This window comes from Mytilus galloprovincialis, chromosome 9, assembly GCF_965363235.1.
Source record: "Mytilus galloprovincialis chromosome 9, xbMytGall1.hap1.1, whole genome shotgun sequence".
In the NCBI taxonomy this organism is placed as follows: domain Eukaryota; kingdom Metazoa; phylum Mollusca; class Bivalvia; order Mytilida; family Mytilidae; genus Mytilus; species Mytilus galloprovincialis.
Genome location: NC_134846.1, coordinates 71,887,527 through 71,907,993, shown reverse-complemented (window position 1 = coordinate 71,907,993; position 20,467 = coordinate 71,887,527). Strand labels below are relative to the sequence as shown.

The following is a 20,467-nucleotide window of genomic DNA, read 5'->3' as shown; positions in this document are numbered from 1 at the left end:
GTTTTTTAATCAAGTCGTCAGCATTATGTAAACGTGATCCCATAAAATCTTATGCTACCCCGTTATTGTGTGATATTGAATGGACTAGTCGGTCAACAAATGAACTTTTTCTCTTTGATTTTTATATGGATTTTTATATGTATTTTGTTCCAGTAAGTGAATGAGTCACAATATAATACTCTCTTCTGTGCATCTTATGTTGCAATAATGGTACGGTATGTCATAGTGATTTATAATGTGATAATTTTTATAAATTTCCTGTTTACAAAACTTTGAATTTTTCGAAAAACTAAGAATGTTCTTATTCCAGGCATAGATTACCTTAGCCGTATTTGGCACAACTTTTTGGAATTTTGGATCCTTTTTGCTCTTCAACTTTGTACTTGTTTAGCTTTAAAAATATTTTGATAACAGCGTCACTGAAGAGTCTTATGTAGACTAAACGCGCGTGTGACGTACTAAATTATAATCATGGTACCTTTGATCACTATGTACATCAACAATACTCTTATGGTGTATCATTATTACAATGCTCATTGGTCTTACCTCACATTATATTATTATCTACATAGTCTTATATTTTGACACATGGTATATTATGCATAGAAAAATGAAAACAACAAGAAATGTTCATGCATCCGAAGCTTTATTTTGGTTTTTACATTATTCGGAAACACACAAAGCCAAAGGATGGATAAGAACCTGTATGTTCGAAAAGGACATGAAAAAAATGGTCAACTTTGCCTGAGGGAATTGATACAATATCTCTATGGTCTTACAGTATGATATATAGTATATTATGCAGTGGGCGTAGCTTGCCTTCGGATTATACCGAGGCAGGGGGTCAGGGGGGCGCAGCCCCCACTAAGCTATCGAGGTTTTTACAATTTGAACAAGAAAAAATAGTTAAAAAAATTATATGCCTTACTATCTATACTCAAAGCTATAAAAATAACAAAATACGTGAAGGTATCACATTAGACAACCAACGAAATGTCAGTTTCCTAACTTGCTAGCAGTTACAGAAAGCAGGAACATATATATTGACATACTGTTCCCAACAGAAAGCCAGCTCAAATGCCTAATGGCTCCCAATATATTTCCAAGCTGTAGTACACTCTAATATAGTTGGCTGTACCTCACTGTGACATGAGTTAACCTCATATCACAAGAAATCATGATCTTGCTCGGTGGATCTAGAAGAAACCTGTATAAAATGTTCAATACAGAAAAAACAAACGCAAATAAAGAGGGGTTTATAATAAATTTTGTGATGATCATTTAGTTGGTCGTAGGTTACGAATCAACGAATTATAGATAATCACCACAAAATGACAGCTGGATTGAACAAACGATTTTCAGGATAAACTAGGAGAAAAACATATGCTACATCTAAAGTGTAGCACGGCACTTGTTTTAGTGGTGTATTCCTTCGAATGTCTTGAAATTATATATTGAATGATTTCTAACCTTTTTTTTTTCATTCACGATGAACATGACAACCGGCGAATAACTAACTTTTACTTTATTCTGAAGTCTTCATTATAAATGAACAGATTTTGGTTGATTTTTTTATATATATAAACTTCCATTATGTATTAACTAACAGACATATTTCTCTGGAGTTAGTGATTCCTTTAAATATTTTAAATTCCCTGCTTGTGAAAACGTACTATGAAATTAAAATAGCGAGAATAAAACTTGAGAACCACAACATATAAATTATTTTCTGTGCACCATGATATATATACATGTAGATGCATATTTTGTTTTGTTTGGTACCAGAGTCAATGAACATAGTCGTAGGGGAACATGTCAACGGTTATAATTGAGGGTTTGAATGCTTAGAATGGGATTATCAAATATTTATTTTTTAATCATTGTCGCCCATAATTTGATTTTCCTTTATTTTATAATTTAGCACCATTTTAAATCCATATTCTTTTAAATTTAAATTAATTTCATGGCCGATTTTTGTTTTCTTAAAACCTCACCCAGGCCCTCATATACTAGAAATTATTCTGACACAAAATTAACTTATTTACCTAATTCAATGGTAAAGTGATTTGATTGAATGACTTGTGAGCTGCATCCTCATCTATTCTACTCATTGTTTTCGCTTGCAATGGGGTAGGACAAAATAAATCTGTTGTCGATTTCCTTTACTCTGACAAACTTGAATTACAGAAAACTACCGTACTTTAAGGGTTTTTCCAAGTAGAGGAGAGAAAATTAGTTCAAATGTTCCCATAAGTCTTGAAGAATTCGTAAAGGGTATGAATCAATAACCGCGCCAACAAGACATAACAAGTTGCTATATTATTGTTTAGTAGCCAGTTTGCTGCAATAATCATTTGAAAGAAAATATAGTGAAGGATTTTTTTTTTTTTGTTTGTTTTACCGAGGCAACTGCCTCGGTTGCCTCAACGTAAGCTACGCCCCTGTTTAAAAAAATATGCAAAGCACCAATTCCCCAAATGGTTCATCAATATTATAATAATAATCAAATCAGCTTACATGATGACAATTTTCCCATGGGCTTAAATTATGACAAATGGCATATTATGCACATCAACTGAATGTAGATTCTTTATCAAAAATATGAATCAAGTGCTCAAATAGCTTTGTTGAACAGATTGTTTGTTTAACCATGGATGATGGTATTTACTTTATAATCAAACTTATGAAATATAAAATAATAAAATATGTTTATACAACTCAATAATGGAAGATGTACATCAACCTTAATAACTTGACGAACTCTCCTTGATCTACAAAAATCTGGGTTGTGGTCAAAGTTAGGGGCCTGCAATTCAGATGTTGTCGTTTGTTGCTTGATATCATATTTATTGTTCGTGTATTGTTCTGTAAATAAAGCATGCCGTTTGTTTTCTCGTTATAATTGTTAGGTTAGTCAGTTTTCAGTTCAAATATAAAAAGAAGATGTGGTATGATTGCCAATGAGACAACTATCCACAAAGGACCAAAATGACACAGACATTAACAACTATAGGTCACCGTACGGCCTTCAACAATGACCTTACCGCATAGTCAGCTATAAAAGGCCCCGATAAGACAATGTAATACAATTCAAACGAGAAAACTAACGGTCTTATTTATGTAAAAACAAGAATGTGTCTACAGTACACGGATGCCCCACTCACACTATCATTTTCTATGTTTAAAGGACTGTGAAATTGGAATAAATTCTCTTATTTGGCATTAAAATTAGAATGATCTTATCAAAGGGAACATGTATACTAAGTTTCAAGTTGATTGGACTTCTACTTTATCAAAAACTACCTTGACCAAAAACTTTAACCTGAAATTTGCACTATCATTTTCTATGTTTCAGTGAACCGTAAAATTGGGGTCAAAACTCTAATTTGGCATTTAAATTAGAAAGATCATATCACAGGGCACATGTATACTAAGTTTCAAGTTGATTGGACTTCAACTTCATCAAAAACTACCTTGACCAAAAACTTTAACCTGAAGCCAAAAACTTTAACCTGACATTTGCACTGTCATTTTCTATGTTCAGTGAACCGTAAAATTGGGGTCAAAACTCTAATTTGGCATTTAAATTAGAAAGATCATATCATAGGGCACATGTATACTAAGTTTCAAGTTGATTGGACTTCAACTTCATCAAAAACTACCTTGACCAAAAACTTTAACCTGAAGCCAAAAACTTTAACCTGAAATTTGCACTATCATTTTCTATGTTCAGTGAACCGTAAAATTGGGGTCAAAACTCTAATTTGGCATTTAAATTAGAAAGATCATATCATAGGGCACATGTATACTAAGTTTCAAGTTGATTGGACTTCAACTTCATCAAAAACTACCTTGACCAAAAACTTTAACCTGAAGCCAAAAACTTTAACCTGAAATTTGCACTATCATTTTCTATCAGTGAACCGTAAAATTGGGGTCAAAACTCTAATTTGGCATTTAAATTAGAAAGATCATATCATAGGGCACATGTATACTAAGTTTCAAGTTGATTGGACTTCAACTTCATCAAAAACTACCTTGACCAAAAACTTTAACCTGAAGCCAAAAACTTTAACCTGAAATTTGCACTATCATTTTCTATGTTCAGTGAACCGTAAAATTGGGGTCAAAACTCTAATTTGGCATTTAAATTAGAAAGATCATATCATAGGGCACATGTATACTAAGTTTCAAGTTGATTGGACTTCAACTTCATCAAAAACTACCTTGACCAAAAACTTTAACCTGAAGCCAAAAACTTTAACCTGAAATTTGCACTATCATTTTCTATCAGTGAACCGTAAAATTGGGGTCAAAACTCTAATTTGGCATTAAAATTAGAAAGATCATATCATAGGGAACATGTGTACCAAGTTTGAAGTCGATTGGACTTCAATTTCATCAAAAACTACCTCGACCAAAAACTTTAACCTGAAGCGGGACAGACGGACGAACGGACGAACGAACGGACGAACGAACGGACGAACGAACGGACGAACGGACGCACAGACCAGAAAACATAATGCCCCTCTACTATCGTAGGTGGGGCATAAAAAATGAACGAAAAACAAATATGTAACACATAAACAAACGACAACCACTGAATTACAGGCTCCTGACTTGGGACAGGCACATACATAAATAATGTGGCGGGGTTAAACATGTTAGCGGGATCCCAACCCTCCCCCTAACCCGGGACAGTGGTATAACAGTAAAATATAAGAACGAACTATAAAAATCAGTTGAAAAAAGCTTAACTCATTAGATGGACAAAAATACAAGTGGACGTGGGCCGGCATTTTATAGGTTTTATGCGATATGGAGTTTGCTCATTGTTGAAGATTGGACAATGCCTTATAGTTGAGAACTTCGATTTAATTGGTTTATAGTGGAGTGTTGTTTTACTGACTATCATACCACACCATCTTTTATTTATTCGTAACTATCTTGGGAAATTTTGATGGAAATTCCAAATTACCTTCAGTAAATGTTCAAACAAATCAATAATAGCAGGTGCACAACTTTAATGTTTGTGCAATAAACCAATAAATGGATTTTCAAGTATCTTGGTTGAAGTTGTAGGAGGAGTTGATTACACAGATTTAATACTAATTTTTCAATGAGAAATGTTGGTTTATTCCTCATAGGACAACATTGATTGGTTTTTTTTTCATATTTTCAATTTTTTCAGAGAATTTAGATATTCTGACTAACACAAATAGATTATTATAAAAAATTAATGGTAAAATTCATGGTCATATTGAATCAATGATAAATGGAGTTTACTGTGCTATATATAAGGATTATGAATTTTTGATTCTCTTATCTAGACTATGATGAGTTTAAATACAACCACTGGGTCTATGTCATTATGATTGAGGTAACCACCGAAGGGTGTCACAAATCCAGTAGTTAGCATTTCTGTGTTGATATGAATCATCAATGATAGGGTCATAATTATAAGAACTGTTTACAGAATAAACTCCGTATTATTTTGTTGTTTCTAAAATAGATTTCATATTTTTTTTTTAAAAAACAAAGGATTTTCTTCTCCAGGAACTTATCACCTTATCTGTATTTGACAAAATTTGTAATTATAAGTCCTAATGCTCTTGAACCTCGTACTTTACTTGGCTCTTTTATCCATTTTTTTATTTTATTCGAGCGTTGCTGATGTTGTTTTTTCTTTTGTAAAAATACGCGGGTCTGACGTACAACATGTTATCTGATGTCTATGTATGATGAGTTATATCATCATATACAACAACGTGTTTCGGACACAAATGTTAACCTTTATGTCCAACTTGTCACATTCGTTGAATGGTATAATTTATTTATGCATTGCTTCGAAAAATTAAAGCATAGAGATTTTTTCGACTTCAAAATCCTAAATAATTGCTACAAATATCTTAATTCCTTTTTCTTCTGAGAAAATCCAATTCATTTTGTATCACACCTGACTTTTATACACAATAATGTCTTTATAAATATATATGTAAACGCCCTAGCACATTGTCATTAATGTTTCATCCCAGTGTCATTTCCACCTTCCAACAGATACCGTGACAATCCTCTCCATAATAAGTCGTTCTGGGCCAATTACCTAATCAATTAATTTCTTTCAAGGTTTTGAGTTTGAATATATTAGTCGTCATTGGTAATATATCACCGTTGAGGGGTTTTAAACATCCTTGACTAGTTGTGGGCGTTTTTATCGAAGGAAAATCAAGCAAAAAATTAAAAAAAAAATTAACAATGTTATTTGCATCAATTCAAATTGTGGAATCATTTCATTATATGAGAAAAAGTTGTTACTTAGAGAGCTCTTGATCTAGAGGTGTTATCATTTCAACTCTTTCAAATAATGACTAAAATTTGATTCCGTCGAGGAAAGTACTAAAATTATGTTAAATTATGTTTTTTTGTTATAGTCCAATGAATATGAATAAAATCCACAGTATCATACAAACTGTGTCACACTATATAAATGCTAGAACCAGATGTTCCACAGGGCGCAGCTATATACGACCGCAGAGGTTGAACCCTGAACAGTTGGGGCAAGTATTGACACAACATTTAAGCTGGATTCAGCTCTAAATTTGGATTGTAATTAAATAGTTGACACAGCATAGGTTTCTGACACAGAATGAATGTGGTCTAATGAACTTAAAATATTTTTTTTGCCTTTGAGCAATTCACTATGCTGTTGAATATGAATCCTCTCAAAAAAATGTTCGAAGACATTTTCTTTTTATTTGTTATTTGTGAAATCTGAAATGAGAAAAATTTAACCCCCCCTTTTTTTTCACATCCCCCTTTCCTTTTTTCCAAAACTGATCTCAATTCAAATTCTTAATGGAGTTTGCAACAATAACTACTCATTTAAATACATCATAAAATATTAAAATGTAAAATAAAGTGCTTGTTATCACTGAATGGTAAAGATTGTTTTAATTTATCAGTTGGTAGTAAAAGTGAATATACATTGTATATTGTATAAAACAATGATTTAAGTTGATTCAACTACTATTCTGGACAAAGAAAGATAACTCCAATTGAAAATTTCTTGCTTTTGCACAATATTGTGCAATTAGATATTTCTTGCTATTGTGCAATACTGTGCAATTGAAAATATTTGCTATTGCACAATACTGTGCAATTGAAGATTTCTTGCTATTGTGCAATACTGTGCAATTGAAAATTGCTTGCTATTGCACAATACTGTGCAATTGAAGATTTCTTGCTATTGCTGAATACTGTGCAATTGAAAAGTTCTTGCTATTGCACAATACTTAATATAATAATTTTGGATCCTGATTTGAATCAACTTGAAAACTGGGCCCATAATCAAAAATCTAAGTATGTGTTTAGATTCAGCATATCAAAAAAGCCCAAGAATTCAATTTTTGTTAAAATCAAACTTAGTTTAATTTTGGACCCTTTGAACTTTAATGTAGACCAATTTGAAAACGGGACCAAAAATTAAGAATCTACATACACAGTTAGATTTGGCATATCAAAGAACCCCAATTATTCAATTTTTGATGAAATCAAACAAAGTTTAATTTTGGACCCCGATTTGGACCAACTTGAAAACTGGGCCAATAATCAAAAATCTAAGTACATTTTTAGATTCAGCTTATCAAAGAACCCCAAGGATTCAATTTTTGTTAAAATCAAACTACGTTTACTTTTGGACCCTTTGAACCTTAATGTAGACCAATTTGAAAACGGGACCAAAAATTAAGAATCTACATACACAGTTAGATTCGGCATATCAAAGAACCCCAATTATTCAATTTTTGATGAAATCAAACAAAGTTCAATTTTGGACCCTTTGGGCCCTTATTCCTAAACTGTTGGGACCAAACCTCCCAAAATCAAACCCAACCTTCCTTTTATGGTCATAAACCTTGTGTTTAAATTTCATAGATTTCTATTTCCTATACTAAAGTAATGGTGCGAAAACCAAGAATAATGCTTATTTGGGCCCCTTTTTGGCCCATAATTCCTAAACTGTTGGGACCAAAACTCCCAAAATCAATCCCAACCTTCATTTTGTGTTCATAAACCTTGTGTCAAAATTTCATAAATTTGAATTTACTTAAACTAAAGTTACAGTGCGAAAACCAAGAAAATGCTTATTTGGGTCCTTTTTAGCAGCTAATTCCTAAAATATTGGGACCAAAACTCCCAAAATCATTCCCAACCTTCATTTTGCGGTCATAAACCTTGTGTTAAAATTTCATAGATTTCTATTCACTTTTACTAAAGTTAGAGTGCGAAAAGTAAAAGTATTTGGATGACGACGACGCAAGACTTTTCAAGACGACGACCCAAGACGACGACGCCAACATGATAGCAATATACGACGAAAAATTTAAATTTTTGCGGTCGTATAAAAATTATACATTAAAAGTTGGAATTGATTTTTATGTGTATGATATTTCATGGAAAGTCAGGAATATGACTGTTGTTATCCATTCGTTTGATGTGTTTGCGCTTTTGATTTTGCCATTTGACAAGGGACTTTCCGTTCTGAATTTTCCTCAGAGTTCAGTATTTTTGTGATTTTACTTTTTCTTATGAAGAAAATGGTGCATTGACCTAGTTTTATAGCTAGCTAAACCTCTCACTTGTATGACAGTCGTATCAAATTCCAGAGGTATGATCAATAAGATTTATATAATGCCATTTCGTATCCTTTAAGGAAAACATTCAACAATTTTCCTATTTGTTAAGAGGCATAACTCTAACTAGATGCTCGGCAGGGCGTAGCTTTATACGACCGCAGAGGTTGAACCCTGAACAGTTGGGGCAAGTATGGACACAACATTCAAGCTCTGAATTTGGATTGTGATTAAATAGTTGACACAGCAAAGGTTTCTGACACAGAATGAATGTGGTCTAATGAACTTAAAAACATGTTTTTGTCCTTTTGAGCAATACACTATGCTGTTGAATATAAATCCCCTAAAAACAAATATTTGAAGAAAAATTCTTTAATTTCTAAAATTTGAAAAATTTTACCCCCTCCCAAATTTTTTTTTCACCTCCAGACCTATTAAAATATTAAAATACAGAATGACATACAGTCATGGTTAAAATTAATATTAATTAAAAGTAACTTCTAACAATAAATTTACTACTACACATCTCAAGACAATCATTTCGTAATACATAATTTTCAAGCAGTTTAAAGGAGGTAATCAAAAAATTAAACATATATATAACAGTGTTCTTTAATTTTTAATTGGATTACCTCCCCTTCACTGCTTTTAAATTGTCTATATTGTCCTTTAACCAGAAAAACCCTTGTTTTCCCCCTTTGTTGTACCTTATTCCATAATGAGTTGAGCCATAACCCCCCCTCCCTTTAACCATCGCTTTGTAGTATGAAAACTTGTGCTATAATTTCAGAGAGATTTATACACTTAAACACAAGTAATTGACTAAAAACTAAAAAAAATGCTTATTTGGGCCCCTTTTTATGGCCCCTCCCTTATTGAAACCCCCGGCCCCCCTTGAAGCGAGAACCTGAAAGCTCAATTCCAGCCTTTCCTTTCTAGTAAGAAACCTTGTAGTATAATTTCAGCAATATCCATACACTTAAACACAAGTTATTGTCTGTAAACTAGAAAATGCTTCTTTTTGGTCCTTTTTGGTCCCTTATTTCTAAAATGTTCAGAGATATAAACCCCAATCTGAATCCAAACCTTCCCTTTGTTATAAGGAACCTTGTGGTACAATGTCAGAGAGATCAATACTCTTAAATACTATTAACATCAAGAAACTAGAAAAAGCTTTAGTTTGGCCCCTAAATACTGCATGAATTGAGCAATTACCCCCAAACTCAATCTTAGCCTTCCATTTCTGATATGGAACCTTGTGGTACAATATCAGAGAGATCGATAAACTTACACAAAAGTTATTGTCCAGAAACAACAAAAATGCTTGTTTTTGGCCCCTTTCTAGTCCTTATGGAACCTTGTGGTACAATATCAGAGAGATCGATAAACTTACACAAAAGTTATTGTCCAGAAACAACAAAAATGCTTGTTTTTGGCCCCTTTCTAGTCCTTAATTCCTAAACTGTTGGCAACATAACCCTCAAAATTGATCAAAACCTTTTTCTTGTGGTATTAAACATTGTGGTATAATTTCAGAGCAATTGAAATACTTGTACACAAGTTATTATCCTGAAAGTAGAAAAATGCTTGTTTTGACCCCTTCTGGGCCCCTAATTCCTAAACGGTTGGGACCATCATTCCCAAAATCAATCCCAACCTTCCTTTTCGGGTATTGAACCTTCTTCTTGAATTTCACAGAGATCCATTGACTTAAACTCCAGTTATTGTCTGGAACCAAATGTGTCTTCGGACGATGCAGATGATGACGCAGACGACGACCCAGACGACGACAACATCATACCATTATACGACCCGTCGTAAAAAAAGGTTAAAGTGACGCAACCCAAATTCAAATTTGAACTGTATGAAGTGGTAATAAGCATTGTGAATAAGTTTCTTAACATAAGATCAAGGCAAACTGTTGGAAAAAGGAAACCAATTTCGGGATGTATGTATGTACAAATAAATGGATGTAAGATTGTAAGAACGTACAGAGGGACATAGATAAAACTTAATTATGCCACCTCTGCTACAGTGGGGCCTTTAAAAAGTTAACAGCATAAATAGGTGCATATATTCAACTTCATTATTTGGTCAAAAACAGAAAATTTTATTCAAATAAATCTTATTTTAGAAATAAATTTTCCCCAATTGGGACTTTCACCTTTTCCATACAACACTTGTTGATAATATGTATTACCTGAGATAAATTACATATAATATATATCTAATATAAATAACAAAATTGTTGTAAATATTAACTGCCTATATTTCTCTCTCTCTCCACAAATGTATTAATAGTATTAAACTGAACAACCGATCATTCATCTTTCTATCCATTCATAATAAAATTTCATCTACAAAACAAACATATATAATTGACATGTAACTTAGTAATTCACATTCTCAATGTGATGTATAAAATCTAGTAGAATAAGAAAAATAGCACATATTGCACAATTCAAAACAAAATCTCTATTTAATATATTATGATCACAGTTATGTGGGTAAATTGTACAACATTGATTATTTTCAAATAATTGAATAAAATCAAATCCAAACTCAGCTATATGAAATACTGTTAAACATGCAAAAAGGTGTTAATGCATGAGTTTATATCACAGCTGCCTTTGTATACACAATAATGTCTTTATAATTATTCATGTGTTTGTCCTAGAAGCACATTGGCAACATCAATGCTTCCATCCAGCATCATGGCCACCTTCCATCTGAGGCTCTAAGAATCCTCTAAAGGATGAGCCATCAGCTGTCCATCTGGCCCCATAACCTAATCAATTAAAATGTATAATAGTTAAGTCAACTTAGTTCAAACTCCCTAGTCTTGCAAACAATGCCTAAGATGAATATAGATGTACTTTTCGAGTTTTTTGGGGGGTCTTTTTTTTATATTTTTGCTTTTGTTTTGTTTGTTATTTTTGTTCGAGTTTTTTTTGGGGGGGTCTTTTTTTTTGGTGTCTTCCTCGAATGCCAACATTTTATATGGTACCTATTCCTTGAATGCCAACAAAAATATTTCAATAGATGTTTAAATAATAACAATAGGTGTTTTTATAAGTATTTAACTGTTAAAAATAATTAATGAACTTTATAGAAATGCAACATTTTATCACTTTCAGAGTTTCTCATAAGGAAAAATAGAAGATTTTAGGGGTAAAATTATTATGAATTTTAAAGAAATAAAGAAAATTAAAACGTTTTATTACTTTTTTTAAAAAAAAAAATGTTTGGAATGAATATATGTTAATAACATAAGAAATATTAAAAATTTATATCAATAAAATTTTAGAAATACAATTATTTCAAACTAAATAAAGGATATTAGAGATTTGTTTAGTTCCATATCAATTTAAGTATTTTATTAGTTAATATAAACTATATGAAGATTTCAGTTGTACAATTAATGAAATTAATTAAGTTAATTTGATAACTTCTAAGCGGGAAACTCTACAAAAGTTTCAAGAAATTTCATGAAATATGTTAAAAAGAATTCAGATGAGTTGCGAACATGACAAACAACTAAACAATGTTTTTTTAGGAATCACTTACAATAAAAAAAAAAAGGTGTAATTGTATAACCAAGAAAAATATCCTGAACAAACTGAAATAAACAAAATAGTAATCTAACACATATACAAAGTTTAAAGAAATTTAATCAGTAATATGGTAGGATATTACAGCTAGCACACACAACTATAGAAATATTGAAAAAAAAACCTTCAAAGTCCAAAGAGTCTATTGTAGAATTTGTGCAAACTGGAATCCTTACAGTCCTGACTTTGTGATGCAAAACGTTTGAAGGTTTCATTTTAAGAGAATCCATATTTGATCAAGCAGGAACAGCAAAATATAATTTTTAACAACTTAACAAACATGAACTAGATTTAGCTACCTGTATTTACCTATTTGTTTAATTAGTATGATTGTTTTGATAAGCATGCACTTTTGTTGTGATAACTACTTGCACCTATTCCTTGAACGCCAACATAATTTTACAGGTAAATTGTCGGTAGAACAAAGGATGTTGGCATTCAAGGAATAAACCAAAAAACCTGTAAAATTATGTTGGCGTTCAAGGAATAGGTGCAAGTAGTTATCACAACAAAAAGTGCATGCTTATCAAAACAATCATACTAATTAAACAAATAGGTAAATACAGGTAGCTAAATCTAGTTCATGTTTGTTAAGTTGTTAAAAATTATATTTTGCTGTTCCTGCTTGATCAAATATGGATTCTCTTAAAATGAAACCTTCAAACGTTTTGCATCACAAAGTCAGGACTGTAAGGATTCCAGTTTGCACAAATTCTACAATAGACTCTTTGGACTTTGAAGGTTTTTTTTTCAATATTTCTATAGTTGTGTGTGCTAGCTGTAATATCCTACCATATTACTGATTAAATTTCTTTAAACTTTGTATATGTGTTAGATTACTATTTTGTTTATTTCAGTTTGTTCAGGATATTTTTCTTGGTTATACAATTACACCTTTTTTTTTTTATTGTAAGTGATTCCTAAAAAAACATTGTTTAGTTGTTTGTCATGTTCGCAACTCATCTGAATTCTTTTTAACATATTTCATGAAATTTCTTGAAACTTTTGTAGAGTTTCCCGCTTAGAAGTTATCAAATTAACTTAATTAATTTCATTAATTGTACAACTGAAATCTTCATATAGTTTATATTAACTAATAAAATACTTAAATTGATATGGAACTAAACAAATCTCTAATATCCTTTATTTAGTTTGAAATAATTGTATTAAACTAAAATTTTATTGATATAAATTTTTAATATTTCTTATGTTATTAACATATATTCATTCCAAACATTTTTTTTTTTATATATTTTTGCTTTTGTTTTGTTTGTTTTGTTATGGGGAGGGGTAAAAGATGCATGAGATTTTTTTAAGGAATGTACACTTTGCTCTTCTCAAGTCAACATTTTTTAAAAGCATAAATGTACATGTATCGAATGTTAAATAATGGTTATTTTATCAGTGTTTAAAGCTCACCTTCCTTATGTCTGGCTTCTAAGATGATGATATCTTGCTGAAAAAAAAACAACAATAGATAAACATATTTTTATTCAAAAAATGTCCAATGTTTTACCAAATTTTTACAGATCAGTGTTTGCTTTATTTTTGTTGGCAATAATTCATATTATGCAAAAAAAATCTTTAGTAGCTTTTATTTTCCTTTGTTTTTGGAATCAAATGTATCATTTTTCAGAACAATTTATTTGGGAAAATTAACTGTAAGTATTAAAGTGAGAGGTTAATATTTAAACTAAATTAGGAATAAAATGACAAAATATATTTTATATTTTTTTTTGTTATTTCAGGTTTCATTTCTTTACATTTATTAAAAACCGTAAAACTGTATTATTCATATTAATTTTCCCAGGATTTATTTTGTAATTCTACATCCTTTTAAAATTTCTTTTTTTTTCTGACTGGTTTATAGTCAAATCTTAACAATAACTTACCGGTAACCAGTGAGTGTTTAACCAAGTGGCATTATCTAAAATCTTGTTCATTATCTTCAAGGCATGCTCATTTTTTGCCTCCTCAGCTGAAAAATATCAATATTAAGATAGTATTAGTAATTTAAATATAATGCAAATAAAAAAAAGACTAATTAAAAACCAATTGTTCAGAGAACAATTGAAGGTCTTTCCACAAAAATAAACAAGTACTTTGAGATGAAAATAGTAAAAGTTCACTTTAAAATGTCACTAACAGCGTCAAATGATAGCTGATTCCAAAAATATATGGTCACTTTACAATATTTTTAAAATAAGGGTGATAATTTGTTACTTCGGGTTTAAAAAAATATTATTTCTGGTAGTATTAAAAAGTTTAATTGACACACCATTGCCAAAAATATCTGGTTCTATAATTTTTTATATTAATTAAGTACCAAAAAAGCTACTTCCGGTTTACACAAGATCACTTCCAATTGGCTTGAAACCTAATGCAAAAAGTCCCATGGCTTTATCATGTATATATTTGAGGTAAAAGCAAAGGTCAAAATCTAGAATATCAATTTAACCTATGACCTTGAGCTCAATTTCAAGGTCATCAACAAAGGACCTCAAAACAAAAGACTACACTTATATTATATTTGGTTCATGAGTTATATCACTATCTGCATATTTTTAAATAAAAGCGGGGAGAAAACTCTAATTTAATGTAAGCGTACCCTTTAAACCCACATGTATGTGTTATGACATGTCCCAACTCACAGTTAAGTAAAAACATGTTGTCAATACCTCAAATCAAACGACTCTAGGTCTCTATCACTTATGGTTTACCAATTACAATTACATTTTACTTATTCTAAATAAGGGGAAATAACTCTCATATGGAGTTTCCGTACCGCTTCAGTCAAAATTATTTTTAAGATCCTGAGGATATAACAAGTAAATTGGTGAAATAATTTTGTCGAAATCTTTAACGGTTGTGAACGAGTTTTGTACACAAGAAAAACAGTGTTTGGGGAGATAACTCTCACAATAAAAAGTGTTCGGCTTAACAGGGTCAGTTTCAAAATTGTAATAACTGTTCGATATCATTATAGGTATAGAACCACTAATTCAAGCCCCGCCGGAAAGAACAAACAAGAAAGTAGTACATATTTTAAACAAAATAGTTCCTAGGCAAAGCTGTATCTTTGTCAATATTACATATATTTAGGTATTTTTTTGTATCAAAAGAAAGCTTGGGGACTTGGGATCACTGTAGAACCCTTGTTAAACAATTCATTTGAATAATAAACAAGTTAATGAGAATATGATAGGAGGATACATTTGGCCTGTTGTTCAGATTTGAAGTTCCTGTTTTTGTACTGTCAAACTGCCGGGAACCAGTACACTCTTATATGCAATTACATGTATGTTGATTTTTTCACCACAAGTCAGGATAAGGTACAGTTTTGACATGAAATAACTGCCACTTTATTTGAACTTAAGATAAAGTAGCCACTAATGCTTGAAATTGCAGAATTTAACATAGAAAGCAATGGGGCTATGAATTAGTGGTTTTATACCTATGGAAAAAGTCTAAGCCACATTTTGTGAAACAAAAAAGCACTGTCAGAAAAAAGTGGCGGAAGAAGAAAAAAATAATAATCAGAAGAAGAAAACCAATAGGTCTTTCCACAGAAAAGTAAAAAGACATAATAAGGGAAGAATTTACTAATAATAAAGGCTAACATCATCAGCTTCTTTGATTTAAACATATCTGGTTTAAGAGTGCAAAACCAGTAATGTTGATAATATTTGTTGTGGTTATCTTTTTATATTGGACAAATCATTTTAAATTAATAGGAACTATGGTTTATTATTTGGAACTGAAATTATTTTAAATTGTTTGTTATCACACTGATGTTTGTCAAACATTATGAAGTCTCTAGGAATTTAGAATGGTGTACCAACTTTACAGGTGTGGTAACCTTTCCAAAAACATGAAGAAGTTTGATAAGGTATTGAGAAATAAATATATTTTTAATTTGGACTTATTTTTACATACTTCCAGTGCACACACCCCACCAAGATGTACTCATGTCTCTATGAGAGTGCTTGGCTAATGCTCTGGCACCAACAGACAGCTTGGAACTGGAATCTGGCCTGTAAAAAAATAATATGAAAAGTTAAATTTCATTAACTTGGTGTAAATGTCATATTACTTTGATGCACATATTTATTCTCTAAACTTGATGTCTTCTTTAATAATCTGGGACTTTGACAAAAAGAAATTAAAAAGCAGAAGATAAGTGCTGTCATATATGTAAAACAACAAAACAAAAAAATTTACTTCCTTGTGTCCAATTTGACAGGAGATCTTTTGGTGGGTTTCTGTCAAACTGGCAAGTACACATTTACTGTGTATATAATCAATCTAAACTATTGACAAATTACAAATTTTTGAATAAGTACTCAAGTAAGCACTTTTTAAAACTTACGAATGTTTTGCTGTAAAACAATCCTCCAACACTTTCCTGGAACACGGCAAGATCTCCTTTGTTCCCACTGTCTTTCTAATGCCCAATAAATCTAATATTCCTCTCTTTCCTAACAGCTATTCAATAAATTAAATAAAAACAACTGTATAGTAATATATACTGGTATCCTAAAATTAAGTTCACATGTTTTCTAATCTGTTGAATAATGATTAATTTTGAAAACATTTAGTATTTCAATATTTCAAGTATATTTTTAGTATAGAGTAAAATAATCATTCTTTTTATTGTTTGTTAACTTTTAAAGACTTACTGTTAAGATAGATCTGATTCTGTATTTCCTTTCCTCCTCACCCCAGTGGTCCCACAGTGACGTCATACCATCCAACATTGGTGTAATGGTGGCAAATGTTGCTGTCCTGCAAAAATCATTCAAATTTTGATAATAAACAGATTTGGAAAATATTCATTATAACCCCTTATCTTAACTCTCAATAACCATTGATCTCTAAACTAAAATACTAAAGTTTGGTTTTTACACAAGTGCTATAGTACATATATATTAAAGGTACATCAATTTGCGGTGATCATGATTTTGGTTATGGATTTACCCAGTAATTAGAAAATAAATTGATTTTTTCTTGAAATTTGGTCTTTTCTATACATGTTTTTATGATTTCAATTTTCTCTTAGAAAACAGTTGTAGCTGATATTCAGATAAGCCAATCTTATGTTTGACAGTAAGAACATCATCAAGTTCAAATGCAAAACATATCAGCTTGTGCTGACATTAATCAGTCAGTTGACATTTGATTCAGGTGGTAAAGCCCAGTTTTTATTTCACATTTTTCCAAAATGGAAGACTGTAAATCTAAATTCATAGCATTTGATGCACATAAATTTGTTTGCTTTGTTCAAATGTTAAATCATGATTTTGTTCATTATAAAATTTTATTCATAATTTTAGTATTTCAGCACACACTTAACCTCTTCATACCAATTAATATTTCTTGATGTGAATACAGCAAAATCTTACCTTGATTCAACATACACTTTCTCATCCAACAAATCATACTTGGGCAGATTCACAACTGGACATTCTCTGTAATTACCACATTCAGATGAAAATTATTGAATATTAATTGTATTTTAAAATTAATATTGTTTACCATGATCATTGGTTTTTATTGTGATAATGCACACCTTCAAAAGTTTAAAGGCGACCACATATAATTATATTGCATTTGTTTGCATAATAATTTAGGTGAAATGAATAGTACAAAGCAAGGACATAGAATTTGTATCTAAATATCAGATTGTTGATTTACTTTTCTCAAATTATTTATTTAATTTAATTATCAATAAAAACTACTGCAATCATAAATCTCAGAGCACACCTTGAAGTGCTGATGAAGTATAATGCAAACATGCAAAGTTAGAAAACATTACAGTCTAATAAAACCATAAAAAAAAGTATCTGAAATTCTATTTGTATTTCAAAGTTCAATGTACAATGTATATAATATTGCAACTGCATCATTTGTCTGTTAAATATGAGAGATATAATTGTACAAACTTGAAACAGAAGTAATATTTTATCACAAGCAATTAATATGAACTAAAAAATTCTATATACATGTAATGTTCATACTTGTTTTCCAGCCACTGATAAAGCATGTTTCCTATCTCTCTGTACAATGGGTAAGTAGGGTAACCAACAATTGTCTCCCTTGGATTTGAGCTACTTTTATCATCCACCAGTATAGTGTGTAAATCACTTTCACATAAAAACTGGTCACCTGTTACTCTTTTTACTTCATCTTCTATAACCTACAAAATTACAAAAATATTTATACAGGCTAGAATTAATTGAAAATAAATGGGGAATATGTCCATGTGATATCATGGACACAGATGATGCACCTGCTTGCATATAATGTTGTGAAGGGACATTATGGACACAGATGATACCCCACTTGCATATAATGTTATGAAGGGACATAACTCAAGACCTGTAAATGACACTACCAAAATTCAAACTTGATCTGTATATTGTGGTAACAAGCACTGTCTATCAGTGTTATATCATTTGGTTGATGCAAACTAAAGTTTGGGAACAGAAAAATGAAAAATTCAGCAATGGGGCATACATGTAACTCAGTAAAAAAGACACCACTAAAATTCAAACTTGGTTGACACTAGACACTATATACCATATAATTCAGATCTAAATAAGAACTCTTTCTTTGTAAAGTGCATTCCATTCATTGGAACCAACTGGAAGACAGTATTGTATACACTGATACAGTTTGTTAGGGCTTCAAGTCAGCTGTCCAACACTATCAATTTCAAGGTGTATCTCTCTCCCATTGGATAAAAACCAGAATTGTTTTACAGATAAGGACAGATATAATTGTTAGTAAAAAAAAAGTCCAAACTCAGTCTGGAATATTTATAAAATCAATCCGAAATCATGGTGCAGATATTGGCAGTTGTAAAGCATTAGAAACTGACATCATTTGGAACTGACACCTGATTTAATACCAAATCGCGGATCAACTAAATAGTAAAAAAAACAAGTTGTTTTAAAGTGTTGTTGTTATTTTTATTTTTTTTTAAACTTGACGAGGCGGTAGATTACTTACCAGTTTTACGTATTCGATCACTGCTGCTTTATCCACCATGTTTAACCTGTTTCAAACTAACACAAGATAATGAAGAAATCAAACTAAAGCTCTTTTATCTGACACATTAGTTCGATTTTTCTAGACGATACCTTAGATGCAATGTTGTGCAATCTTCACTGTTAAAGTGAAAGTAAAAACCGAAAGTACAAGGTTAGCAATATGTTTTTCTCTAAATACTATAACTAAAAACCAAAGATCGACTATTTCACAACGCACAGGTACATCCCGACAGGCACCTAATTATTTCTGAACAAAAATACCTTTACACTATATAAATATGCCTGACTTTTGATAAATCCCACTTGTTGAAAGCTAGAAAGGCAGTACAATTAAAACGTTCCCAATGTAATGTAACCGGAGGGGTTTTTACGTTGTGTATTTTCCGTGTCATCTTTTACATATTTACCCCAGACCGTATAAAGAGTAGATATCGGAATCCTGAGTCTCTGATCCTTCATATTTGGCTTTGCAAAACTTAACACTAGCAAGTTTTCATAGTTTATTAGCAAATTACAATTCGACAAATATCAACAATTTTGTAAAGATAAAAACATGAAACATGTATATGAAAAGCAAGTAAAAATTCACATAAAAGTGACATAGCTCCATCTGTCATTTTAACCTTTGTCTAGATGCATTATAATGCTAGACACAATAGCGACATTGTGTCTAGATGCAGTGAAATGCATTACACCTTTCGTGTAGACTGTGAGTGAGGTCTGCAAGACCAGTTAGTCAGTGAAGTCTGTGTTAGACCTATCGTGTAGCAGTCAGGATCCTACTTCGTCAAAATTATCTCCCCATTACGCCAGTTCATTTTCACAATCGTAAAAATGGAAGCCATTGTAGCGATGACGCGCTACCAATTTTGCTCTTGGAAACCGATAAATTTATCCACATTGCACCAATACGATCCTTATATGTCAGTTATATTTTAAAAGACAAATGTATCAACTAGCTAATGAGCTTCAGTTAATGATATTGTCTGCATTGATTCAACTTAAAACTATTGTCTGATCGGTTGTTAGGTGGAATTTTCGAAAAATCATAAACATTTAAAAAAAATCTAATTAAATATTTCGTGGAAGGGCAGACTAGATTTTTTTAGTGGTTGAAGACTATAAACCCTAGTTATCACACACAAAAAATTAGAATTTTTCGAAGATATGCATT

General features: G+C 31.3%; 1 protein-coding gene across 1 annotated transcript; it reads right to left on the bottom strand.

Moving 5' to 3' along the window:
• Positions 1 to 10,725: 10,725 nt before the first annotated feature.
• Positions 10,726 to 19,413, bottom strand: LOC143045851 (uncharacterized). The gene is made up of 9 exons (XM_076218649.1): positions 19,253 to 19,413; positions 18,259 to 18,437; positions 17,644 to 17,709; positions 16,921 to 17,026; positions 16,611 to 16,726; positions 16,178 to 16,275; positions 14,134 to 14,219; positions 13,661 to 13,697; positions 10,726 to 11,418 (listed from the first exon to the last, which is right to left on the bottom strand). The coding sequence occupies exons 1-9, from the start codon at positions 19,289 to 19,291 to the stop codon at positions 11,324 to 11,326; spliced, it is 822 nt and encodes a 273-aa protein (XP_076074764.1). The 5' UTR covers positions 19,292 to 19,413; the 3' UTR covers positions 10,726 to 11,323.
• Positions 19,414 to 20,467: the final 1,054 nt, after the last annotated feature.

What these genes read in the sequence shown, in the direction of transcription:
- LOC143045851 (XM_076218649.1), bottom strand. Translation starts at nt 19,291, where the DNA reads ATGGTGGATAAAGCAGCAGTGATCGAATACGTAAAACTG. An exon ending in TGATCGAATACGTAAAACTG is followed by an intron (nt 18,438 to 19,252) that starts GTAAGTAATCTA and finishes GTAATTTTGTAG; the next exon opens with GTTATAGAAGATGAAGTAAA. An exon ending in TGTTTTACAGCAAAACATTC is followed by an intron (nt 16,276 to 16,610) that starts GTAAGTTTTAAA and finishes ATTTTTTTACAG; the next exon opens with GCCAGATTCCAGTTCCAAGC.